Raw genomic sequence first — 27,926 nt, forward strand, 5'->3', positions numbered from 1 at the left:
GCCATTTTGTTATTATACTTTACAATATTGGTAATGGTTCTTTGCTAACAACCAATCTATTCTAGGTTCAAACTTTACTGGCTATCTCAAAAATAACATTTTACAGATGGTTTGTTTGAATAAGAGTCCAAACAAGGTTTACTCCTTTGACTTGCTTCATTTTGAAAACGTCTCTTTTATGTTATGATGATTTTCTCTTTTCTTTATGCCATTTGTTTGTTGAAAAAACATACCATTTGTCCTGTATAATTTCTCACATTGTTAATTTGGTTGACTGCATCGTGGTGTCATTTAGTAAATTCCTCTGTCCTCACTATATTCTGCTACTGGTAATTAGACCTAGGACAGAGCTGCTGAGCTGTGGCACCACTGAAATTCTGTTGTTGGCAGCTGTCCTGAGCGTCTCAGGGTGTGTAACAGCAGCCTGGTCTGCACTCACCAGATGCCCCAGATGGTACCAAAGTCACCCATTTGTGAAGCGCAGATCTAGAGACTTGGTTAGAAAGAATTGAGGCCATTTCTTTTGTAAGCATCATAGGTGGTATTGTGCACTTGCTGTTGTGTTTGAAATGTGCAGCATAGTATAAAAACAACCTAGAATATTACTAACCATCTATTATGTAGTATGTACATTTCTAAAATAGTGACTATGTGCTTCTCAATTTCTTTTGTAAGAGCTTATTTCTTGCTTTCTTTAAAAAACTTTCTACTGGGGCGGCACCTGTGGCTCAAAGGAGTAGGGTGCCAGCCCCATATGCCAGAGGTGGCAGGTTCAAACCCAGCCCCGGCCAAAAACTGCAAAAAAAAAAAAAAAAAATAGGGCGGTGCCTGTGGCTCAAAGGAGTAGGGCATCGGCCCCATATGCTGGAGGTGGCAGGTTCAAACCCAGCCCTGGCCAAAAACTGCAAAAAAAAAATAATAATAATAAATAAAATAAAAAAATAAATAAAAATAAAATACTTTCTACTGAAATATATATAAGCAGTTATCTTCTTTTTCTTTTTTTTTTTTTTGTGACAGAGTTTCACTATGTCGCCTTTGGTAGAGTGCTATGGAGTCACAGACCGCAGCAACCTCAATTCCTGAGCTCAAGCAATCCTGCTCCTTCAGCTTCCCAAGTAGCTGGAACTACAGAGGAACTACACCACAACATCTGCCTAGTTTTTTCATTTTTAGTAGAGATGGGGTCTCACTCTTGCTCAGACTTGTCTCCAACTCCCGAGCTCAAGGAATCCTCCTGCCTCGGCCTCCCAGAGTGCTGGGGTTACAGGTGTGAGCCACCGTGCCTGGCCAGTCCCCTTTAATTCTAGTGATTTTTGTCTCAATGTGAATATGGCTCCCTGAGCTTTTTTATTTTAGGTAAGCATTTGCCAAGTATATATTTTTCCATCTTTTGACTTTCAGCCTTTATGTGGCCTTGTATTTTGGGCTTATTGTTTGGAAACTACGTATTTTATAACTGTTATTTTATAAAATCTTGCTGAATCTTTGTCATTTAATTGCCCAATTTAGTCTCCTCATAATTATTATGACTAGTAATTTACTTGGACTTTCTTCATCCATCTTAGATTATGACATTTACTCCATTTTTCATATGCTTTTTCCTTCCTTTTTAATACTAACTGATTTTGATTGTTTATTTGCTTACATGTCCCACTTTGCCTTCTCCTGGTTTAAAAACTATAGATTCTATTTCTGTTTTTTTAGTGATTAAATTTGTAATTTTACCTGTATTCACAGTAAAAATCTATAATCGTTAACTTCCCTTTTAATAATACTAAGACCTTAGAATAGTAACTTAGTCCCATTTTTCCCAACTTCTTTGTTACTGTTGTATAGCATTCCAGCTCTTTTTTAAAAATTCTGCACAGTAGAGGGCGGCGCATGTGGCTCAGTGAGTGGGGCGCCAGCCCCATATGCCGAGGATGGCGGATTCAAACCCAGCCCCGGCCAAACTGCAACAACAAAAAAAATAGCCGGCGTTGTGGCGGGCGCCTGTAGTCCCAGCTGCTCGGAAGGCTGACGCAAGAGAATCGCTTACGCCCAAGAGTTAGAGGTTGCTGTGAGCCGTGTGATGCCACGGCACTCTACCCAAGGGCGGTACAGTGAGACTATGTCTCTACAAAAAAAAAAAAAAATTCTGCACAGTAGATATTATTATTGCTTTGTACATGATAGAGACCATGTTTATTTAGATTTGCCAGTTTTATTTTATTTTTTTTATTATTTTTTTTTTATTAAACCATAGCTGTGTACATTAGTATGATCATGGGGCACCATACACTTGGTTCATATATCGTTTGACACATTTTCATCACATTAGTTAACATAGCTTTTGTAGCATTTTCTTAGTTATTTTGCTAAGACCTTTACATTCCACATTTACTAGGATTCACATATACCCTTGTAAGATGCACCGCAGGTGTAATCCCATTAGTCCCCCTTCTTCTGCCTCCCTCCCCCCTCCCTCCCCTCCCTCTCCCCTTTCTCCCTATTCTTAGGTTATAACTGGGATATAGCTTTCATGTGAAGGTCCTACATTAGTTTCATAATAAGGGGAGTACATTGGGTACTTTTTCTTCCATTCTTGAGACACTTTACTAAGAAGAATATGTTCCAGCTCCATCCATGTAAACATGAAAGAGGTAAAGTCTCCATCTTTCTTTAAGGCTGCATAATATTCCATGGTGTACATATACCACAATTTATTAATCCATTCGTGGATCGATGGGCACTTGGGCTTTTTCCATGACTTAGCAATTATGAATAGGGCTGCAATAAATATTCTGATACAAATATCTTTGTTATGGTGTGATTTTTGGTCTTCTGGGTATATGCCCAGTAGGGGGATTACAGGATTGAATGGCAGATCTATTTTTAGATCTTTAAGTGTTCTTCATATCTCTTTCCAAAAGGAATGTATTAATTTGCATTCCCACCAGCAGTGCAAAAGTGTTCCCTTTTCTCCACATCCACGCCAACATCTCTGGTCTTGGGATTTTGTGATATAGGCTAGTCTCACTGGAGTTAGATGATATATCAAAGTCGTTTTGATTTGCATTTCTCCGATGATTAAAGATGATGAGCATTTTTTCATATGTCTGAAGGCCATGCGCCTTTCTTCTTCAGAGAAGTTTCTCTTCAAGTCCCTTGCCCAGCCTGCGATGGGATCCCTTGTTCTTTTCTTGCTAATGCGTTTGAGTTCTCTGTGGATTCTGGTTATTAAACCCTTGTCGGAGACATAACCTGCAAATATCTTCTCCCATTCTGAAGGCTGTTTTCTTGCTTTACTTACTGTGTTCTTGGCTGTGCAGAAGCTTTTTAGTTTGATCAAGTCCCAATAGTGTATTTTTGAAGCAGCTTCAATTGCCCGGGGGGTCTTTCTCATAAAAAACTCGCCCAACCCAATTTCTTCAAGGGTTTTCCCTACACTCTCTTCTAGTATTTTTATAGTTTCATGTCTTAGGTTTAAATCTTTAATCCAGTGAGAGTCTATCTTGGTTAATGGTGAGAGGTGTGGGTCCAGTTTCAGTCTTCTACAGGTTGCCAGCCAGTTCACCCAGCACCATTTGTTAAATAGGGAATCTTTTCCCCACTGAATGTTTTTAATTGGCTTGTCAAAGATTAAATACCAGTAAGTAGCTGGATTCATCTCTTGGTTCTCTATTCTGTTCCAGACATCTACTTCTCTGTTTTTGTGCCAGTACCATGCTGTTTTGATCACTATCGATTTGTAGTATAGTCTGAGGTCTGGTAGCGTGATTCCTCCTGCTTTGTTTTTATTTTTGAGTAATGTCTTGGCTATTCGAGGTTTTTTCTGATTCCATATAAAACGAAGAATTATTTTTTCAAGATCTTTAAAGTATGACAGTGGAGCTTTAATAGGGATTGCATTGAAATTATATATTGCTTTGGGTAGTATGGACATTTTAACAATGTTGATTCTTCCTAACCATGAGCAAGCTTTTGATAACATCCAACATCCATTCATGATTAGAACACTTAAGAAAATTGGTATAGAAGGGACATTTCTTAAACTGATAGAGGCCATCTACAGCAAACCCACAGCCAATATCATATTGAATGGAGTTAAATTGGAATCATTTCCACTTAGATCTGGAACCAGACAAGGCTGCCCATTGTCTCCATTGCTCTTTAACATTGTAATGGAAGTTTTAGCCACCGCAATTAGGGAAGAAAAGGCGATCAAGGGTATCCACATAGGGTCAGAAGAGATCAAACTTTCACTCTTCGCAGATGATATGATTGTATATCTGGAAAATACTAGGGACTCTACTACAAAACTCTTAGAAGTGATTAAGGAATACAGCAGTGTCTCAGGTTACAAAATCAACATTCATAAATCGGTAGCCTTTATATATACCAACAATAGTCAAGTTGAAAAAACAATTAAGGACTCTATCCCCTTCACAGTAGTGCCAAAGAAGATGAAATACTTGGGAGTTTATCTAACAAAGGACGTGAAAGATCTATATAAGGAGAACTATGAAACTCTAAGAAAAGAGATAGCTGAGAATGTTAACAAATGGAAAAGATTTGCCAGTTTTAGATTTCTCACTGCTCTTTGGCTTACCTTTTAGTCTTACAGCTCAAACCTCCATTTGCTATGATTCTCTTTCTTCCTGAAGTTCAGACAGTCCTGTGTGACCTGACACGTGCACTCCCAAAAATGCCTTGCACTAGAAATCGTAGAGGTGTAGGAAGAGTAGAGTTGGGCCCAATGACTCAAGAGTTGTTTAACTCTTTAACCAGAAACTAAAAAACTGGAATGGTCCTGATAAAAAATAATAGCAAAGTTTAATTTATTTTGTGTGTGTGTGTGTGTGTAGAGACAGAGTCTCACTGTACCGCCCTCGGGTAGAGTGCCGTGGCACCACACGGCTCACAGCAACCTCTTAACTCTTGGGCTTACGCGATTCTCTTGCCTCAGCCTCCCGAGCAGCTGGGACTACAGGTGCCCGCCACAATGCCCGGCTATTTTTTGGTTGCAGTTTGGCCGGGGCTGGGTTTGAACCCGCCACCCTCGGCATATGGGGCTGGCGCCCTACTCACTGAGCCATAGGCGCCGCCCGCGAAGTTTAATTTCTATTAGCATTTATGGTCAGTGTCAAAATTTCTGCAGCCTTAAACGCTGAGACTCAACCCTGTTTTCCTGTGAGATGAGGATCCTGGTGGGCATTTGCTTTCAAGGAACAGCCTGGCTCAGTGCCATAGCTCAGTGGTTAGGGTGCCAGCCACATACACCAAGGCTGGTGGGTTCCAGCCTGGCCCGGGGTCTGCTAAACAATGACAACTGCAACCAAAAAGTAGCCAGGTGTTGTAGTGGGTGCCTGTAGTCCCAGCTACTTGGGAGGCTGAGGCAAGAGAGTCACTTGGGCCCAAGAGTTTGAGGTTGCTGTGAGCTGTGACATCACAGTACTCTACAGAGAGTGACAAAATAAGACTCTGTCAATAAAAAAAAGAAAGTTCAGCCTTGGCCTGAACTCACATAGCTGTGATGTGAAGGAAATTCTTGAGTCCCAATTGGGTCTTTTCTCCTGTTGTGCGTTGCTGTTATTGTGAAAGAAGTGTGGCTTTAAATAATAAGTATTCCTTACTTTAAAGGTGATATGTAGATATCCAAGCCCTTTGTGCTGCTTCTAGAACTCATGATGGTAATGCTGAATGTTTGCTGTCTAGTCTTCCATTGCCATGTGTCTGGGTACCCAGTGCCCATCTGCAGCTGTCTCTGTCTTACTGGTGCAGGAGCTGGGTCCACCATTATCCTCCCAGAGCCTCCCCTTATAAGCATAAATAATATAAATGGGTACAGGATTCTGGCCACAGCTGTAGGCAGACTCAGCCTAAAATAAATCCCTGATTGAATTAAAGTGATAAATCCTTCATCCTATCTGCCTAATAGACAAAAGGGTACTTTCACTGGTGGAAGACATTATCTGGTATCATTTATATACCACGTGCAGCATGCAATAAAAAATTATGAGACATGCAAACAAGCAGGACAAAAGAAGTGTAATAAAACAAAAAGTATGGTCTAACAGCCCTTCTGAGGTCACAGCTAACGTTTTGGTGTTATTTCTCTCCTTGCATGGGTGTTATTTTCTACAGGTGGGGCTCATGTAGGGTATATAAGTATGTGGCCTGCCTTTTTTTTTCTTTTAACTTACCATGTCATAAATTTCCTCTTACATCTCTGAAGTCATTTTAAATTTAATCAATTTATTTATAGAAATGGGGTTCTCATTATGTTTCCCAGGCTAGACTTAAACTTGAGGTCTCAAGTGACCTTCCTCCCACATTGCTGGGACAACAGGTGTGAGTTTTTTTGTTTTCTTTTTTTTTGTAGAGACAGAGTCTCAGTGTACCACCCTCGGGTAGAGTGCCATAACGTCACACGGCTCACAGCAACCTATAACTCTTGGGCTTACGTGATTCTCTTTGCCTCAGCCTCCCAAGCAGCTGGGACTACAGGCACCCGCCACAACACCTGGCTATTTTTGTTGTTGTTGTTGCAGTTTGGCTGGGGCTGGGTTTGAACCTGCCACCCTCAGCATATGGGGCCCGCGCCCTACTTACTGAGCCACAGGTGCTGCCCAGGTGTAAGCTTTTTTAATATTAATAGTGTGGTGCTTCATATAAACATTTCATATTTTACTTAGTCAAACTATGGTTATATGTTTCATAACTTTTGTTACTGTAAAAGAACTTATAACAAAGTAAATACAGATTGCTGTGTGTATGCTTGATTGCCTTAGCGGATAATGTCTTAGATATTAATAGAGTATTTTAAGCTTTAATTAAGTATTGTCAGATTTATTTCTCAGAGGTCTGTGTATTTAATAATTTATGTTTTCAGCAGAGAAATTTGATGATACCCATTTCATAAGTGGTCACTATAAAAATGCCTATGCCTGTGGGTAGGGGAGCTGGCTGCCTGGTGCCATGTCAGCTGTTCTCACATGCCACACAAGGCTCTTTTTTCTGGCCCAGCTATTCTCTGCAGGACTTCAGAGTGGTCAGTGGCCAAGGAGGGCTTGGAGCTTGTTCTCTACAGCAGGCTGTAGGGATAAGCACCTTCATTTTTGTTCTTAATATCCTCTTTGCTTTTATGTTTCTTTAAAGAATTAAAAAGGAGATACAGCAGGTGGGGGGGGCTCCAAGTCACTGTACTATCTTCTTTGGTGTCCCTGAGGTCTTAGGAACTCTGTCACCCACAAGAGTTGAAGTATATGTTAGGATAATTAAAGATGCAGAGTTGTGAGCAAAATGCATGAATAGCAGGCTTTATCTGACATATCAGGTTATGGCCATCTCAGTCCTGGGCAGTTTGGTTTGTGGGAACAAAACTGGGCAGGGCTGGAGTACTCATTCAGCAAGCAGAGGGTGGGCCTGGGGGAGGTCGGGTGCTGAGTGGGGGCCAAGTGAGGACCAATAAGGACCCAAGGAAGAGCGAGCTGTGAGCAGAGACTGGTCAGCAAATCCTTCCTGGGTCAGTGGGTCCTTCTGACCTCCCTATCATTGTGGGCCCTTATCTAGAATCCTGAGGGAGAAAATGCCAGGTCAGTTCAGACTGGACAATGATGGTCAGGGAGCTCCTGTGGGCTTCTGAATCAGGGCCAGCCCTGCCTGTCCAATTTCACTGCTCCAAGCGTCCTGTAGAGGCCGTGGGGAGGCCTGGCTGGCTTTGCTCCTTTTGGAGAATGCACAGCCTAGTGGGCAGCAGTGGGCTTGAATCTGTTCCCACCCCAGCCCTGCCAAATCAAGATGCAAGGAGGGGCCGGCCTATCAGAGTCTCTGCACACACAGCTCAGGGACTTGGTTGTGGCTGTGGCCTGCCGTCATCCCCTCAGCCATGTCTGTGAAGCCTGCCTGGCCAGGCCTTCCTGGTGGAGAGATCATGTGATGTGGGCTGTGTGCACACCACACCCTTACCTGGTGGCTCTGTACTCTCACAGGTGGTAACGTGGACCCGGAGAGCCAAGTGGAGGGGAAGAAGGAGGTGGAAGCCAATGACGTGATGAGGAGCGGCCCCCGACCCATTGTGCCATATAGCTCCATGTTCTGCTTAAGCCCCACCAACCTGTGAGTCCCTCGTTGCCCCGGCATGTGGCTGTCCCTCTTTTCCATTCATCATGACCTGCAGAGACACAGGAACCAGCATGGCCTGTAGGTGCCCTGAGGGCGCAATTGCACCCTATGCTACGTGAGCTTCTTTGGTCACTGCCATAGTCCCTTGAGACACATGCCCATGACTTTTCATGTAGATGAGGACACAGACGGTTCTGTGCTACGTGCCCTGATATAGCAGTCTTGGTGATGCAGGGTTTGAACCCAGCAGCTGTAGAGCTGCTGCTCAGCCCTGCATGCTCAGCCCTACATGCTCACTCTCCTCTGCACACATGGGCCCATCTCCCTGTGTGCACACAGGTTTCATGCACCCCCTTCCATTGCACCTGTCACCCGCATGTGTATGCATGCATGCAGTATCTGTTTACTTGTTCACCTGTGTGCTTTCCCATGTCTGTCCGGCATGCATTTGCCATCCACTCATCAGTCTGGTGCTCTCATCGGTCCAACTAAAGTCCACATGGTAGACAGCACTCTAGGCACTGGAGGTGCTCAGGACCAAGGCACTGTCCTTGCTGAGCCTATGTGCCTGTGGGAGTGACAGACACCAGGCACAACAAATAAGTAAAAGACGTAATAAGACGTCCAACAGTGCATAGTGCAGGAGGAAGCACAAAATGGGGTGGAGATGCTGTCCAGGTACTAAGTTAGATGGAAGGTTGGGAGTGGAAGGGAGGGTGTACAGGGGGAGCAGGGGATGTAGACAGGCAGTCCAAGGGCAGCAAAGGCAGGTTGGCCTATACCCCGTTTGTTGCTGGTCTGCCCGGCCACTCCTGTCCCAGCAGCCAGTGGTGTCTGCACATGACTCTCCAGCACCCAATCTCCCTGCCTCCTCCCTCTCTGTTACAGCTCAGCACGTGCAGAGGCATGGTCCCTGCCACAAGGGGCAGGGAACATCCAGTAAGTTCAGCATGAAAATATCTCAATGGAGAGATGCTGGCATTGGGGAGCAGGTGGATTGTTAGTAAAGCTCTCCTAGCAGAAGAGGCACCTGTGCCAAAACCCGAAGGGCAGAAGCTCTGGGGCGGAGAAAGGATGTAGGAGGTAGTGGGCTAGGACAGAGGGTGGACATGGGAGGCAGCAGGCTGCAGGCAGTATGGGCAGCGCCAAGATGAGAAGCGCTTGACTGCTGGCATCCTTTGGGGATGGACAGCACTGAGAGGTGGACATGCTCGACCTGCACCTCAGCAAGATCCTTCAATGGGGAGAATGGACAGAGATGCCGGGTGGTTGAAGTGTTAGGAAGAAATGGTGGTGGTTTGACTGGAGTAGTCAGAATGGAGAGGTTTGGAAGTCAGTTCTTGGGAGAAATTTTGGAGGCATAATCTCAGAATTTGATGATACTTGTACTATGTGGGAGAGGAGGGGTTGTTAAGGACAGCACCAATCTCTGCTGGATGCTGGGCAGAAGGTAGTGTGCTCACCAAGACTAGCAGTGCTGCTGAGGGTCTGGATGAGAAAACCTAAGGCAACTGGAGACATCTTGTAGCCAAGTAGCCCGGAGTCTAAGTGGTAGAAACCCAGACACAGGCTGCTGAATTAGAAGGAAAAGTGTCTCTTTTAAGGAGGGAGAAATGCCATGGAGTGAAGAATTAGCAGGCTGTTGGTAGACCTGGGGGGCAGATCCATGGGTGTGAGGGTAGGAGCCAGGTGAGGATAAAAAGATGTGCATGGGCTCCCTCCAGAGAAGAGAGAGAAGGGGGTCTTTGGATGGAAGGTCTTGGGATGTCAATGTTAGAGGAGAGACTGGAAGGGCTAGAGGGGCAGAGAGTGTGCCTGGGATGCAGGAGGTAGAGGTGGTGCTCCTAGAGCATGTTCCTTGTGTTGGCACGAGAGACAGTCCACTCCACCTAGCCCATCTATTGCTGCCCCTTCTGTCCGCTACTCAGAGATTGGCTTTCCAACCCCCTGAGCACTTGTCCGCACCAGTCTCCTATTTCTGTCCACACTGTTTGCTGCTGTTTTCCTGCCAGAATGGGACTTCCTGAGGTGGAGGACTTGCCTGCCCTGTTGCTTACTATGTCCCCCAGAGTTCAGCACAGGCTGGCAGAGCAGATGCTCAGTAATGTTGCATGAGTGAGTGCAGGTGAGCAAGTGGGCTTGTGTTCCTGGCGGCCCTGGGAAGGTTCCTAGGCCAGGAGAGGCCTGCCGTCTGCCAGAATGCTAGTGCTGACATCCATCCTCTCTAGACAGCAGCCAGGTGGACACAAGTGGTTATGCTGTATGGAAGTGTGGCCTGTGAGCTGTAGCCTGTGAGCTGTGGGCTGTGCAGCCTTCCCACTCCTTGTCCTGGGCTGCCCTCATGAGTACCTCAGCCACCATTGTCACCGGGCTGCTGTGCCAGGAGAAGTGGAGAAGGCTCTGGTGCCTGTAGCTGAGCCAAGTGTGCCCAGCTTGCTCACAGCCTCCATGCTTTATCCCCACAGGCTGCGGTGCCTCTGCCACTACATAGTGACCATGCGCTACTTCGAGATGGTCATCCTCGTGGTCATTGCCCTGAGTAGCATTGCTCTGGCTGCAGAGGACCCTGTGCGGACAGACTCTCCCAGGAACAATGTGAGTGGCAGAGGGGCTGGCTTCTCCCCTAACATCCTCCCTCTCTGCTATGTCTCCTCCTCAGGGGTGCAGGGCCCAACGTCTGAAGGCAGGAGTAGCAGGAGTTGGGGCTACAGCCAGGGGACTAGCCCAAAGGGATGGATGCATGTCTGAGCCCTGCCTCCTAATGCCCAAGCCCACAGCTCCCAGATTGGCTGTCTGCCCAGTGACTCAGAGGAGCTCAGAGCCCCTGCAGCAGCCCTGGCTCAGGCCCCAGCTTGGTGTTTGGAATAACCTTCCTTTTGGTTTCAGGCTCTGAAGTACATGGACTACATCTTCACAGGTGTCTTCACCTTTGAGATGGTGATAAAGGTGAGCTGTGTGGCCATCCCAGCTACCTGGTGTTTTGCTCATCTTCCCATATGAGATGGGGCTAAGGCTGGGGGTTAAGCCACATTTCTGGTAGCCTCTGGTGAGGGTGCACAGTGGGCGGGTAAGCAGTGAGTATATGCATACGTGTGTGAGGACATGAGAGCACCTGCTGCATGCATATGGGGTGTGTTTTGAGAACAAGAGGCTTCGTCATTCATTGAGGACCCCTTGTGCAGGATCGCCTCCCCAGCAGTGCCTGGGTCCCTGCTGCACTCCACTCCTGGAACAGGACACTTTGGGTTCAGCTCCTTCCCTAGGGCTGCTGTGTGACAGGAGGCCAAGAAGCCTGGAGAGAGCTGGGGGACCATGGGAAGTAGGCAGTGAAGATACAAATTTAAAAGGGGTCTGGCATTTGCCTGGTAACAGGCTCAGGGTCTGCCGCCTCACTGCAGCCTTCATTTCTGTCTCTACGTGTGGATATGAGTGTTCCCTTATCAGTGTCTGACAGGCATGTGCTCAGCGTGGTTGGATGTGCACATGTGTGTGTACACCTGTGACTTCAGCATGTGTGCCCAGTGCATACTCTCAGGGTGGCACTCGGCACATCATCATGTTTTATAAATGAGGAAACTGAGGCTACAGAGGTCCTGGCACCTGTTCCAAGTCCCCACACAGGGAGTGGCAGAGCCAGGCCACAAATGAAAGTCCTATAACCTGGACCAGCTGCTCTTCCTGCTGCATTGAGCCGGCCCTCTGAAGGTGTGGCAGAGCATGGCCCTGCAGAGCACACGGTGGCAGACCCTCCCAGTCTCATTCAGGCTTCAGGGTGGCAGGGAGCCCAGGCAGGGTGCCAGGCTGTCATGAACTGTGACACTGGGGTCAGTGACCTTGAGTCCCTTAGAGGGTATGACCTGGACTGTGACCTCTGCCCTGGGAGGGCATGTGAGCATGTTCCGAGGCTGCAATGAGGTCACAGATGTGCGAACCTTTGCTGAGAGGGAGTGACCCTGTGACACCAGGACCTGGCTCTACCTCTTTTCTGGAACATTATATTCGCTAATGTGTGTTTCTCACCTGAAGATGATTGACTTGGGACTGCTCCTTCACCCTGGAGCCTACTTCCGGGACCTGTGGAACATTCTGGACTTCATTGTGGTCAGTGGGGCCCTGGTGGTGTTTGCCTTCTCATAAGTAACCATATTGGCTCTGGTCTGGCTGCGTGCAGCCCCCAGAACCGTGGTACAATCGTGTTAGGGTGGCCAAGGAGAAGACCTTGAGTGTAGGGGCATGGGGTGATGTCTGTGGGCCATATGGAACTGGTCCAGCTTCCTGGAGCTGGGCTCTATGGGGCCAGGGGACCTGAGGGGACCCGAGGCCTGTCTGTCCCTGACGTCCCACAGGTACCCGGTGGTTCTAGGACTGGGTGCAGCCCCACAGGGCCCATACGAGCAGCTTTACCTGAGGTGAGCATCTGGGCCAGTGCTGTTCCCAGCCAGAGTTGGAGGTCATCTTACCCTCTTGGGGTATTGGGGTGTTCCTTCTGCCTCCTTTGTGGGAATACTCCCCCTACTGGAGTGGGGCCTAGAGAGAACTCTGTCAGGCCTTGTGTGGAGAGTGTCAGGGCCTGGGGGGACCTGGTGGGTGCAGAGGGCAGCTGTGAAGTGAGAGCCAGAGACAGGGAAGGCCCCTGACAGTCGATAGGCAACACTGGGGGCTTTGTCTTCTCTGAGCCTACTGGGAAGGCTGCACCTGCACAAAGGCCCCTCCTATCCTGCCAGTGTCACTGACTCTGCTCTCTTTGCCTCCTTGTTGCTGGACTTGGAAGGAGCACCATGGGGTAATGCTTCTCTCTCTCTCCCCCATGCGTCTGGCATCACAGCTCCAATGGCCTCTCTCCAGACCATTTCATCACCAGCCTCGCCTCCTGCTCACCCACATTCCCCATCTGGGCTGCATGCTGCTAGGAGCCATGTACCCAAGCCCAGTGTTTCTGTCATGCCTTGGGTTGGGGCCTAGGGCTGGACATGGTCAGCCCTTGCTGCGGCATTTCCTAGAGATCAAGGTGTCCTGGTCACGTGCTAGAGGCTGAGAATATCAGCTGGAAGGCAGTGAGGTGGCAACTTCCAGCGGTAGCCATAGGCCCCAGGATGTTGGACCTCTTAAGCTGCTTCCTCTGAGACTCCTTTCTTGAAGTGCAGCTTCCTCCCCACTCCTTCCTGACCACATCAGTGCCCAGCCATACCCAGCTTCCCCTCTGGGTGTCTTAATGAACCCTCCTTCCATGGTAAAGGGAACGAGAACTTTGCCAGGGTGTTGGGAGGGTCCTGCAATGAGGACAGTGAAGCCAGGGATGCTGGACAGTCCCAGCAGGAGGAGAGAGGTGAGACCCGGCCAGGTGGCTTCAGAGGAAGAGAATGGGAGGGAGCCCTGAGCTGGCTATTCTGCATGGATGCCAGAGGGCTGCTCCTCCCAGACAGGCAGTGTGGCCTTCCTCCTGCTCTGCCCCACCCCAAGCCAGCGTCTGTCCTCCCTTCTCTGTCTGGCAGAGGAGGGTGGTTTGAGAGCAGGTTCAGGGGCTTCTGCAGTGATGGAAATAGCCAACTTAGAGGGGCTGGGCTTTGCCCACCTGAAAACTCAGCATTGCAGGGGAGTTTAATTGGACTCTGGGGTGTAGGCTGCTGCTGGGGCAGCAGAGGACTGGGTATCCAGACTCTCCAGCCCCATGAAGGCCTGAGACACTCTGCCCACCCAACCCAGTGGGCCCAGGAAGACCCCTAAGGATAGGACCACACACACCCATGCAGGCCATTGCCCACTGAGTAAAAGAAGCCAGAGCCCCAGGTATGAATGAAGACCCACTCCATCCTGTCCACTCCTGCCCCCATGGACTAAGGGCTTTATGCTTCTGATAATAGGCTCTCCATGAAGCCTGGCCTGGCCTCGCCTCAGGTGGAGTTGGTAGGAGGTCAGTAGGTTGGCCCCCAGTGCCTGCTAGGCCCAGTTCCTGGGGCCCTGGCAAGCAGAGGCAGTACCTAGGTCTGCTCTGGCTTTTCCTGCGAGAGTCCCTGATGTGGGCACATGAACCCTGGACTTCGGAGCTTGTTTCTAGTGCCTGAGTTTTCTTTTCCCTGACTTTCTCCCTGCTCCCCTCTGTGTGAGTTTCCCTGTCCACTGCTCTGTCTGTGGCTCCCTCCCTCCTTCCTCGCTCTTGGTTTATGTATGTAACGTCTCTTTCTTACTTTCCTTCCCCACTTCCCTCTTCTTTTCTGTCAGCTTTTTGTCATCTGCAATAGTGTTAGGGTGGCCAAGGAGAACTGTAGGAAGAGGCCAGACACGGCCCCCTTACCTCCCTCTGCCAGGACTGAGAAAGCAGGGGAAAAGCCCTTCCAGAATGTTGCGGTACTAAAGGGCTACAGTACTGATACAGGCCCCCTGTCCTCTGCTCCTGGAAGCTGGCTCGGGGTGGCTGTCAGAGTGTGGTTGAGGGAACTCTGGGCTCTCCCTGTGCCCCAGGTGCTGCTGTCCTGGTGCTGGTCCCAGCCTGGCCCCTGTCCTCAGATGAGGCCCCAGGCAGGCAACCATGGGAAGAGCCAAGTGGCCTGTGGTACCTGCAGGGCAAGGCCTCCCTGCTTCTGGATACAGAGGGGTGTGAGCCAGACCCTGGGGGGCTGCATGGGTGCCACTCACAACTCCACCTGTCTGCATCTGTGGTTTCTCCCTTCTAGAGGATCCAAAGGGAAAGACATCAACACCATCAAGTCCCTAAGAGTTCTGCGCGTCTTACGGCCCCTCAAGACCATCAAACGGCTCCCCAAGCTCAAGGTTAGAGCCTGGACCTGGGGCTTGAAGGGTGTGCTGTGCGTGTATGCACACGTGTGTGCATATATGAGCATGCATTTACGTATGTCTACTCAAATCATACACCTACATGAAGAAGATGGGCTCACTTAGCTGCAAAACCTTACCCAAGTAGACCTTGTTCCCAACATTCCCCTTCGTTAGCCCAGCAGGACCAAGGGTTTTCTTCAGTAGCCACAGTGTAGGGCTGAAGGGGATGTCCAGAGAGGTGGAGGATCATGGAGGGGAGATGATGCTAGGACACAGGCTCCAGGAAGGTTAGGATTCAGGAGATGGGCATGGCTGAGGTTGTGGACAGAGGATGAGTGTAGCCCAAACATTTGGAATTGTGCTAAAATCTAATCTTGATGGAGTGTGTGCTGGGCACTGTGCTAAGTACTCATTTAATCCTCCAAATTTTTTGTGCTAGTTCCTGTTATTAATAGCTTAGAAAAGCAAGCCATGGAGCATTAAGCAATGTAGGAGCAGAGAAAAGTTTGCTTAGAACGCGTGAGCCCCTTGGGCGCCGCGGGCTGTAGAGGACGCACGGTACCTCGGCGTGGCCGGCGACTGCTCCTGGGCGTTGTGGCTGTGATAGAACGCACAGCTCCTCAGCGCCGCCCTTTGCGAGGGGACCAGGCCTGGCGACCACCTCAGCGCGACGCCCTCAGGACACCGGGGTTCTGCGATTCCAACCCTGAGTGCGACCTTCCTGTCCCAGCCCTGCCTGCCCAGGGGCAGCTGGTGTTCAGAGAACCGGGAGGGGGAGGTTCTGGGTTGAAAATGGAGAGTGCGCTGTGTCCGAGGTCCTCACACACCGGGCACAGAGGCCACTGGGGTTCGGGCTGGCTCGGGCTCGGCTTGGCATGATGGGTGATGGGGATGGTGGCTGTAGAATGAAGAACGTTCTGTCCCCTGGAGTGAGGGCTGGGTTCGTTCCTGACTTTGCCTCATGGTTGATGTCTGGGGGGCCTGCGGCATGAAGAGAGTTCAGGCCCCTCAGGTCAGGGCTCCGTTTTGGATGATAATTTGGTTCAGGTGAACCTGTGGGATAGAGGGTTTGGGTCCCTAGGTGTGGCTAAAGTTAGGGTCCTTTTTGGGTGGTAATTATGGTCAGAGAGACCTGCAAGATAAAGTTTAGGGGCGTAGGGTGAAGGTTAGGGTTAGAGATCCAGGAGGGGGTCTCCGTATGGAAAATGGAAACAGAGACCACACTGTCCACCACACCGAGGTCCTCCACACATGGGTTGCAGTGTCCGCTGGTGTGACATCCACTTAGTGGCTTTTCCACACTGAAGTGACATCAGACTGTTGGTTCCCCAGCTGTGCTGACCTGGATTTGGGTCAGGCTTGGCCTTTGCAACGAAGTTTGATGTCATCTCTGCTTTCCTGACAGGGTGTTGACAAGATTGTTTGTAAAAGTTGTTACTTACTGGTGCTGGTGACAGATGCCGGTAGTCCCAGCTACTGGGGTGGAGGCTACGGCAGGAGGATCGCTTGAGCCCAAGTTTGAAGTTGCTGTGAGCCATGGCACCAGAGCACTCTACCCAGGGTGACAAAATAAGACTCTGTCTCAAAAAAAAAAAAAGTCTTTTACTTCCAATTATTTTATACTTCTAGGGAACTCAAAATAGCAGCACAACGTGTTCTTTATCCTGCCTTTCATTTGCTATGTGAGATTGGCCACTGCATAAAGTACTATCAGGTGTTGGACCCAAAGCAGAGACATTGTCCTAGGTGGCAGCCGTTGACTCCCAAATCGGGAAATATCCAGTTCCTATCTGACAGTTCAATCCTGGGGCTCACTTCGCTTCATCACCTGCGGCTGCTCAGGGAGGTGCAAGTCCCAGCAGTCTGCGTACACCTGCTTCTCAGGCTTGTTAGTGCCACTTGCTTTGCAACTGTTGCTTTGCCATTTGCTCCTGTGCATGAGTGTGGCTGTTGTTGGACTAATGAGTCTGTCATTTAAATTAAATAATGGAAGAGTGGATAAGAGATAAAATATTATATTTTTATTTATAGAAAAGTCAGTAATTTCAAACAGCAAGGATGTCTTTTTAAAGAGCTGTTCTTCTGGGGAGGGTGTTTGGAAGTTACTTTTTTATATATAGTAAAAGTAGAAGTAATGTTATTAACTAGCATAGTATATATTAAGTAGATCTCTTTGCCTATAGAGCCTAAGGTTAAAAAAATTGTTTTTGTTGTTTTGGGTGGTGCCTGTGGCTCAAAGGAGCAGGGTACCGGCCCCATATACCAGAGGTGGTGGGTTCAAACCGGGCCCCAGCCAAAAAAAAGAAAAAGAAAAGAAAAAAATGCAAAAAAAATTTTTTGTTGTTGTGTTTTTAAAGTGGTTATATTTCTAAAGTATTTTTATTTAGACTAAATTTATAGTTAATATTTTATTGCATGTATAGAGTGTCCTTTGTCTTTGGTATTATGGAGTCTACCAACTCTATGATAGTAGAGTTTGGAAGTGAACACATCATTTTTAGATAATGGCATGTAGGCTTATCTGATTTCATCAGGGCTTGTCTAGTAGTGTCTAGTATGTAGTGGTTATTTAGGATAACAGCGTCCATTATCGTTTTTTAGTTTTGTTTCTGGGTTTGTATGTATGAATTTTGGGGATTTTTTGACATGGGAGCAATGGCTATGATTTCACGTATTAATTTTGGGATCATTAGGTATTTTAGTTTGAAATTAATACAATGAACAAAGAGACAGGAGGGCAGGCATGTTTTGTATATAGTAATATAGATAGTAATAGGAGTAACAGGAGGAGCCCCCTTCCCAATGTGGTTATTGTGTTAGGACCATCGTGTTTGTATTTTAGTGTTAAAGAATTTTTTCTTTTGAGTGATGTTTTGGATTATATTATTAATAGTTTGTATTTTTAATTGACTGGGCATCATTAAACAAAATAATATGTATCTTTGAAATTTTGTCATTTATGGTTATAACTTAGTAAGGTGTTGTTTAGTGTACTTTGATCTTTTAAGTTTTTTAAAGTGGTCTTCATTTTGTATTAACAGTGTTTCTAGCTTGAGAAGTAGTATTTAAGCTTTTGTACAGGCCAAGTGGCTAATCTGAATATTAAGACTTATAGTCATAGCAGGCATTATAAAATGGTTAAGAAGACATATTTGGTAGAAATGAATGGGTGTCTATGACTATGGCAGGTGTTGGGGAGATGTAGTTTTTGAGTATATTTATTAGGTGTGTCTGGTGAGTGTTGTACGTTTTTGTATATGGTTTATGAAAGGTACAAGATGTGTAATAGTGTAGGGACCTCAACTGTTAAATAAAATTTGATATATTTATTATTAGGTGAATTAAATAACTTTATACATTTTTATCTTGATGGGAGGGTAGAATGTCTATCTTTTGAGTAATTGTTACAGTCTCAGTTAATTAAGAAGATAGAGGGATGTATTGTTCTAACTGGAGTTTGCTGTCCTTTTCTCTCTGTTGTGGTCCACGAATCCCAGTCATTGACTGTTTTAAACATTTCTTGATGAAAAGGGGGCAGTGCGAATAGTGGGCTCTGTAATCAGTTCTGTGAGGGCAGAAGTGGATATTTGTTTAGAGCAGTGGTTTTCAACCTTCTTTATCTCGTGGTGCACATGAATCTATATTTAAACTTTTGTGGCACACTTAAATTATGTTGATCAGAAAAAGAGTAAAAAAAAATTGTGCTTTGAACTTCTTTTGAAAAATAATGAAATTTAAAAATTATCATGGCACACCTAAGATCCTCTCATGGCACAGCTGTGTGCCATGGTGAAGTGGTTGACAATCACTGGTCTAGTGGTTGTGTTTATATAGGCATATGTTTTGTTTTTGTAAATGCAGATGTCTTGTGGTGACTAGTATTTGTAAGTGGAAGTCTCTAAAGTGTAGATTGTGGTTGAAAGGGACAGTGAACTGGTCCCCTCTTTAACAAGTTTGACGATCCCTGAAACAGAAATCGTTTTACCACAGAGATATGTGCACCAGAATGTTTATTCCAGCCCAATTCTTAACTGCCAAGTGGTGAAAGCAACTGAAATGCTCATCAACCCACATGTGGATGAACAAATTGTGGTATATGTATACTATGGAATACATTTCATCCATAAATATTTGCTTCAGGTGAACCTTGGGATAGAGGGTTTGGGTACCTAGGTGTGGCTAAAGTTAGGGTCCTGTTTGGGTGTTAATTATGGTCAGAGAGGCCTGCAAGATAAAGTTTAGGGGCGTAGGGTGAAGGTTAGGGTTAGAGATCCAGGAGGGGGTCTCCGTATGGAAAATGGAAACGGAGACCACATTGTCCACCACACCGAGGTCCTCCACACATGGGTTGCAGTGTCCGCTGGTGTGACATCCACTTAGTGGCTTTTCCACACTGAAGTGACATCAGACTGTTGGTTCCCCAGCTGTGCTGACCTGGATTTGGGTCAGGCTTGGCCTTTGCAACGAAGTTTGATGTCATCTCTGCTTTCCTGACAGGGTGTTGACAAGATTGTTTGTAAAAGTTGTTACTTACTGGTGCTGGTGACAGATGCCGGTAGTCCCAGCTACTGGGGTGGAGGCTACGGCAGGAGGATCGCTTGAGCCCGAGTTTGAGGTTGCTGTGAGCCATGGCACCAGAGCACTCTACCCAGGGTGACAAAATAAGACTCTGTCTCAAAAAAAAAAAAGTCTTTTACTTCCAATTATTTTATACTTCTAGGGAACTCAAAATAGCAGCACAACGTGTTCTTTATCCTGCCTTTCATTTGCTATGTGAGATTGGCCACTGCATAAAGTACTATCAGGTGTTGGACCCAAAGCAGAGACATTGTCCTAGGTGGCGGCCGTTGACTCCCAAATCGGGAAATATCCAGTTCCTATCTGACAGTTCAATCCTGGGGCTCACTTCGCTTCATCACCTGCGGCTGCTCAGGGAGGTGCAAGTCCTAGCAGTCTGCGTACACCTGCTTCTCAGGCTTGTCAGTGCCACTTGCTTTGCAACTGTTGCTTTGTCATTTGTTCCTGTGCGTGAGTGTGGCTGTTGTTGGACTAATGAGTCTGTCATTTAAATTAAATAATGGAAGAGTGGATAAGAGATAAAATATTATATTTTTATTTATAGAAAAGTCAGTAATTTCAAACAGCAAGGATGTCTTTTTAAAGAGCTGTTCTTCTGGGGAGGGTGTTTGGAAGTTACTTTTTTATATATAGTAAAAGTAGAAGTAATGTTATTAACTAGCATAGTATATATTAAGTAGATCTCTTTGCCTATAGAGCCTAAGGTTAAAAAAATTGTTTTTGTTGTTTTGGGTGGTGCCTGTGGCTCAAAGGAGCAGGGTACCGGCCCCATATACCAGAGGTGGTGGGTTCAAACCGGGCCCCAGCCAAAAAAAAGAAAAAGAAAAGAAAAAAATGCAAAAAAAATTTTTTGTTGTTGTGTTTTTAAAGTGGTTATATTTCTAAAGTATTTTTATTTAGACTAAATTTATAGTTAATATTTTATTGCATGTATAGAGTGTCCTTTGTCTTTGGTATTATGAAGTCTACCAACTCTATGATAGTAGAGTTTGGAAGTGAATACATCGTTTTTAGATAATGGCATGTAGGCTTATCTGATTTCATCAGGGCTTGTCTAGTAGTGTCTAGTATGTAGTGGTTATTTAGGATAACAGCATCCATTATCGTTTTTTAGTTTTGTTTCTGGGTTTGTATGTATGGATTTTGGGGATTTTTTGACATGGAACCCTAACCCTAACCCCTAACCCCAACCCCAACCCCAAACCTAACAATAACACTATCCTAACCCTAACCCTAACCCCTAACCCTAACCCTAACCCCAACCACAACCACAACCCTAACTCCTAACCCCTAACCCTAACCCTAACCCCAAACATAACCCTAACCCTAACCCTAAACACTAACCCTAAACCCTAAACCCTAACCCTAAGCCCTAGCCCTAACCCCAACACCAACCCCAACCCTAACCCCTAACCCCTAACCCTAACCCCTAACCCTAAACCTAAACCCTAACCCTAACCCAAACCCTAAACCCTAACAATAACCCTAACCCCTGACCCTAACCATAACCCAATCCTAACCCTAGCCCTAGCCCTAACCCTAAGCCCTAAGCCCTAAACCCTAGCCCTAAGCCCTAACCCCAGCCCCAACGCCAACCCCAACCCTAACCCCTAAACCCTAACACCTAATCCTAACCCTTACCCTAACCCTAACCCCAAACCCCAAACCTAACCTTAGCCCTAACCCTAGCCCTAACACTAATCCCTAGCCCTAACCCTTACCATTAACCCTAACCCTAACCCTATCCTAACCCAACCCTACCCTACCCTAAACCTAACCCTAACCCCAACCCTAACCCCAACCCCTAACCCTAACCCTAACCCTACCCTAATCCTATCCTAACCCAACCCTAACCCTAACCCATAAACCCTAACCCTAGCCCTAGCCCTAACCCTAGACCTAACCCTAACCCTACCCCTAGCCCTAGCCCTAACCCTAACCCTAAACCTAGCCCTAACCCTAACCCCTAACCCCTAACCCCAACCCCAACCCTTACACTAACCCTAACCCCAACCCCAACCCTAAACCTTAACCCTAACCCCAACCCCAACCCTAACCCCTAACCCTAACCCTAACCAAACCCTAACCCTAACCCCAACCCCAGCCCCAACCCTAGCCCTAGCCCTAACCCTAACCCCTAACCCTAACCCTAACCCTAACCCCCTAACCCTAACCCTAACACCCTAACCCTAACCCCCAACCCTAAGCCTAAACCCTAACACTAACCCTAACCCTAAACCTAGCAAAAGCCCTAACCCTAACCGTAGCCCTAGCCCTAGCGCTAACCCTAACCCTAGCCCTAGCCCTAACCCTAACCCCTAACCCTAACCCCTAACCCCTAACCCTAACCCTACCCTAACCCTAGCCCTAGCCCTAACCCTAACCCCAACCCGAACCCTAACCCTAAACCCTAACCCCAACCCCAACCCTAACCCCTAACCCTAACCCTAACCCTAACCCCAACACCAACCCCAGCCCTAACCCTAACCCCAACCCCTAACCCTAAACCTAACCCTATCCCTACCCTAACCCTAACTCTTCTTCTCCCTAACACTAACCCTAATCCTAACCCCTAACCCTAACCCAACCCCAACCCTAACCCTAACCCTAATCCCTAACCCTAACCCCAACCCTACCCCTAACTCTAACTCAATAACAACAGGAATCTGCATACACATACAAAAACATGGAAGCTAAACAACCTTATGCTGAAGGTTAGATGGGTTATAGATGAGATTAAGAAGGAAATCACCAAATTTTTGGAACAAAACAACAATGAAGACCAAATTATCAGAAAATCTGGGATAATGCAAAGGCAGTCCTAAGAGGGAATTTTATAGCACTGCAAGCCTTCCTCAAGAAAACCGAAAGAGAGGAAGTTAATAACTTAATGGGACATCTCAAGCAACTGGAGAAAGAAGAACATTCCAACCCCAAACCCAGCAGAAGAAAATAAATAACGAAAATCAGAGCAGAATTAAACAAAATTGGAAACAAAAGAATTATACAACAGATCAATAAATCCAAAAGTTGTTTTTTGGAAAAGATCGATAAAATAGATAAAAGATCAATAAAATAGTTAACCTAACCAGGAAAAAAAGAGTAAAATCTCTAATTTCATCAATCATAAATAGTAACGATGAAATAACAAAAGACCCCTCAGAAATTCAAAAAATCCTTTACGAATACTACAAGAAACTTTACTCTCAGAAATCTGAAAATCTGAAAGAAATTGACCAATACCTGGAAGTATGCCACCTACCAAGACTTAGCCAGAATGAAGTGGAAATATTGAACAGGCCTATATCAAGTTCTGAAATAACATCAACTATACAAAATCTCCCTAAAACGAGAAGCCCAGGACCAGATGGTTTTACGTCAGAATTCTACCAAACCTTTAAAGAAGAACTAGTACCTATATTACTAAACCTTTTCCAAAATATAGAAAAAGAAGGAATATTACCCAGCACATTCTACAAAGCAAACATCACCTTGATGCCCAAGGAAAGACCCAACAAGAAAAGAAAATTATAGACCAATATCACTAATGAATATTGATGCTAAAATACTCAATAAGATCCTAACAAACAGAATCCGACAACACATCAAAAAAATACACCATGACTAAATGGGATTTTTCCCAGGGTCTCAAGGCTCATTCAATATATGTAAATCTATAAATGTAATTCAGCACATAAAGAAACTTAAAAATAAAGACTATATGATTCTCGCAAGACATGATTGCAAGAGGGACTTTACCTAACAATTGCAATCAGTGTAACTGGCTTATTGTACCCTCAATGAATCCCCAACAATAAAAAAAAAAAAAGACTATATGATTCTCTCAATTGATGCAGAAAAAGCTTTTGATAATATCCAGCATCCCTTCATGATCAGAACACTTAAGAAAATTGGTATAGAAGGGACATTTCTTTTTTTTTTTTTTTTTTGTAGAGACAGAGTCTCACTGTACCGCCCTTGGGTAGAGTGCCGTGGCATCACACGGCTCACAGCAACCTCTAACTCTTGGGCTTACACGATTCTCTTGCCTCAGCCTCCCAAGCAGCTGGGACTACAGGCGCCTGCCACAACGCCCGGCTATTTTTTGTTGTTGTTGTTGTTGTTGCAGTTTGGCTGGGGCTGGGTTTGAACCCGCCACCCTCGGCATATGGGGCCGGCGCCCTACTCACTGAGCCACAGGCGCCGCCCCAGAAGGGACATTTCTTAAACTGATAGAGGCCATCTACAGCAAACCCACAGCCAATATCGTATTGAATGGAGTTAAATTGAAATCATTTCCACTTAGATCAGGAACAAGGCAAGGTTGCCCATTGTCTCCATTGCTCTTTAACATTGTAATGGAAGTTTTAGCCACTGCAATTAGGGAAGAAAAGACAATCAAGGGTATCCACATAGGGTCAGAAGAGATCAAACTTTCACTCTTCGCAGATGATATGATTGTATATCTGGAAAACACTAAGGATTCTACTACAAAACTTTTAGAAGTGATCAAGGAATACAGCAACGTCTCAGGCTACAAAATCAACACCCATAAATCTGTAGCCTTTATATATACCAACAATAACCAAGCCAAAAAAACAGTCGAGGACTCTATTCCTTACACAGTAGTGCCAAAGAAGATGAAATATTTGGGACTATACCTAACAAAGGACGTGAAATATCTCTACAAAGAGAACTATGAAACTTTAAGAAAAGAAATAGCCGAAGATGTTAACAGATGGAAAAACATGGCTGGGAAGAATCAACGTTGTTAAAATGTCTATACTACCCAAAGCAATATATAATTTTAATGCAATTCCTATTAAAGCTCCATTGTCATATTTTAAAGATCTTGAAAAAATAATACTTCCTTTTGTACGGAATCAGAAAAAACCTCGAAAAGCCAAAACATTACTCAGCAATAAAAACAAAGCAGGAGGAATCACGCTACCAGACCTGAGACTGTACTATAAATCGATAGTGATCAAAACAGCATGGTACTGGCACAAAAACAGAGAAGTAGATGTCTGGAACAAAATAGAGAACCAAGAGATGAATCCAGCAAACTTACCAGTATTTGATCTTTGACAAGCCATTTAAAAACATTCATTGGGGGCGGCGCCTGTGGCTCAGTCGGTAAGGCGCCAGCCCCATTTACCGAGGGTGGCGGATTCAAACCCGGCCCCGGCTGAACTGCAACCAAAAAATAGCCGGGCGTTGTGGCGGGCACCTGTAGTCCCGGCTACTCGGAAGGCTGAGGCAAGAGAATCGCTTAAGCCCAGGAGTTGGAGGTTGCTGTGAGCTGTGTGAGGCCACGGCGCTCTACTGAGGGCCATAAAGTGAGACTCTGTCTCTACAAAAAAAAATAAATAAATAAAAATTAATAATAAAAAAAACCAAACATTCATTGGGGAAAATATTCTCTATTTAACAAATGGTGCTGGGTGAACTGGCTGGTGATCTGTAAAAGACTGAAACTGGACCCACACCTTTCACCATTAACTAAGATAGACTCTCACTGGATAAAAGATTTAAACTTAAGACATGAAACTAAAAATACTTAAAGTGCAGGGAAAACTCTTGGAGGAATTGGCCTGAGTGAATATTTTATGAGAAGGACTCCCCAGGCAATTGAAGCAGTATCAAAAATACATTACTGGGACCTGATCAAACTAAAAAGCTTCTGCACAGCCAAGAACATAGTAAGTAAAGCAAGCAGACAGCCCTCAGAATGGGAGAAAATATTTGCAGGTTATACCTGTGATAAAGGTTTAATAACCAGAATCCACAGAGAACTCAAATGTATTAGCAAGAAAAGAACAAGTGATCCCATCTCAGGGTGGGCAAGGGACTTGAAGAGAAACTAAAGAAGACAGACGCATGATCTGCAAACACATGAAAAAAATCTCATCATCCTTAATCATCAGAGAAATGCAAATCAAAACTACTTTGAGATATCACCTGACCCCAGTAAGAGTAGCCCACATAATGAAATCTCAAAACCAGAGATGTTGGCGTGGATGTGGAGAAAAGGGCACACTTCTACACTGCTGGTGGGAATGCACACTATATATGTCCCTTCTGGAAGGATGTTTGGAGAATACTTAGAGACCTAAAAATAGACCTGCCATTCAATCCTATAATTCCTTTACTAGGTTTATACCCAGAAGACCAAAAATCACAATATAACAAAGATATCTGTACCAGAATGTTTATTGCAGCCCAATTCATAATTGCTAAATCACGGAAGAAGCCCAAGTGCCCATCGACCCACGAATGGACTAGCAAATTATGGTACATGTATACCATGGAATATTATGCAGCCTTAAAGAAAGATGGAAACTTTACCTCTTTCATGTTTACATGGATGGAGCTGGAACATATTCTTCTTAGCAAAGTATCTCAGGAATGGAAGAAAAAACATCCAATGTACTCAGCCCTACTATGAAGCTAATTTATAGCTTTCACATGAAGGCTATAACCCAACTATAGCACAAGAATATGGGGAAAGGGCCAAGGAAGGGAAAGAGAGGGGGGAGGTTAGGGTGGAGGGAGAGTAATGGGTGGGGTCACACCTATGGTGTATCTTAGAATGGGTACAGGCAAAACTTACTAAATGCAGAATATAAATGTCTACATACAATAACTAAGAAAATGCCATGAAGGCTACATTGAACAGTTTGATGAGAGTATTTCAGATTATATATGAAACCAGCACATTGTACCCCTTGATTGCACTTATGTACACAGCTATGATTTAACAATTAAAAAAAAAAAAAAACATGATCTAGTGCTTAGCCTACCTCAGGACATGCTAGTTGTCATTATCAACACTATTTTACAGATGCTGTTTCCAAGAAATGTATCTACCCCCTAAGGGTAAAACAAGACTCAAGGAGAAAGGATGGAAAACAATATTCCAGGAAAATGGAAATCAGAAAAAAAAGAAGAAGTTTCAATCTTATTTGAAGATGCAATTGGCTTTAAATCAACAAAATTAAGGAAAGACAAGGATAGACACTACCTACTGGTCAAGGGAAGCATACAACATGAAGAGATCTCAATCGTTAACATTTATCCACCTATCCCAAATGATCCCAGATACATAAAACAAATCCTAAATGATCTGAACAATATCTTCTAGCTCCATAATAGTTCATTTCAACCCCTTTGACACAATCGGACAGATCCTCCAAGCAGAAACTAAACAAAGAGGTAATGGATTTAAACATGACCCTAAAACAAATGAACTTAAGACCTATACAGAACATTTAATCCTAATAAAACTGAGTACAAATTCTTCTCATAGACCCATGGATCATCCTCTGAAATTGATCATGTCTTAGGGCACAAATATAACCTCATCAAATTCAAAAGAATAGAAATTATTCAGGCGGCACCTGTGGCTCAAGGAGTAGGGTGCCGGTCCCATATGCCAGAGGTGGTGTGTTCAAACCTAGCCCCGGCCAAAATAAAAAAAAAAAAAGAAAGAAATTATTCCTTGTATCTTCTTGGACCATCACAGAATAAAAGTTGAACTCAACCACAACAGAAATCTTCATACTCAAATAAATTCATGGAAACTAAATAACTTTATGCTGAATGACAGCTGGATTAGGATGATATTAAAAATAATATCATTAGATTTCTCAAACAAAATGATAATGAAGCCACAAGCTATCACAACCTGTGGGATACTGCAAAAGCAGTCATAAGAGGGAAATTATAGCATTAGGTGCCTCCATCCAGAAAACAGAAAGAGAACAAATCAACAACCTAATAGACCATGTCAAGCAATTGGAAAAGGAAGAACAATCCAACCCCAAACATAGCAGAAAAAGAAATTAAAATCAGAGCAGAATTAAATGAAATCAAGAACACAAGAGTCATTTGGAAGGCTGGCAAAGCAAAAAGTTGGTTCTTTGAAAAGATTAATAAGATCAATAAACTCTTGGCCAGAATAATCAGAAATAGAAAGGTAAGATCTCTAATATCCTTAATCAGAAACAAAAAAAGAAGAAATAACAACAGATACCACAGAAATATAAAAAATCCTCAACAATTACCACAAAAAAACTCTGTGCCCAGAAATTTGAAAATGTAGAGGAAATGGACCTGAAAACACACTACCTTCTTAAACTCAACCTGAAAGAGCTATAAATTTTAAACAGACCTATATCAGGCACCAAAATTGCATCAACAATACAAAATCTTCCAAAAGAGAAAATCCCTGCACCAGATGATTTCACACCAGAATTTTACCAAGCCTTTAAAGAGGAACTAGTATCTATATTGCATAACCTATTCCAAAACACAGAGAAGGAAGGAATACTTCCCAACACATTCTATGAAGCAAATATCACCCTGGTTCCAAAACCAGGAAAGGACTCAACAAAAAAGGAAAGCTATAGGCCATTATCATTAATGAATATCAATACAAAAAATATTTCATAAGATCCTAGCAA

At 45.0% G+C, this 27,926-nt stretch overlaps 1 protein-coding gene across 1 annotated transcript in view; it reads left to right on the top strand.

The window, feature by feature from the left end:
• Positions 1 to 27,926, top strand: part of LOC128584415 (voltage-dependent N-type calcium channel subunit alpha-1B-like) — a 107,705-nt gene that overhangs the window by 70,445 nt on the left and 9,334 nt on the right. Inside the window, 5 exon segments of the mRNA XM_053589384.1 lie at positions 7,974 to 8,103; positions 10,575 to 10,704; positions 10,996 to 11,055; positions 12,136 to 12,242; positions 14,781 to 14,877. Of these exon segments, the coding sequence (XP_053445359.1) occupies positions 7,974 to 8,103; positions 10,575 to 10,704; positions 10,996 to 11,055; positions 12,136 to 12,242; positions 14,781 to 14,877 (524 nt within the window).

Source organism: Nycticebus coucang, chromosome 4, assembly GCF_027406575.1.
Source record: "Nycticebus coucang isolate mNycCou1 chromosome 4, mNycCou1.pri, whole genome shotgun sequence".
In the NCBI taxonomy this organism is placed as follows: domain Eukaryota; kingdom Metazoa; phylum Chordata; class Mammalia; order Primates; family Lorisidae; genus Nycticebus; species Nycticebus coucang.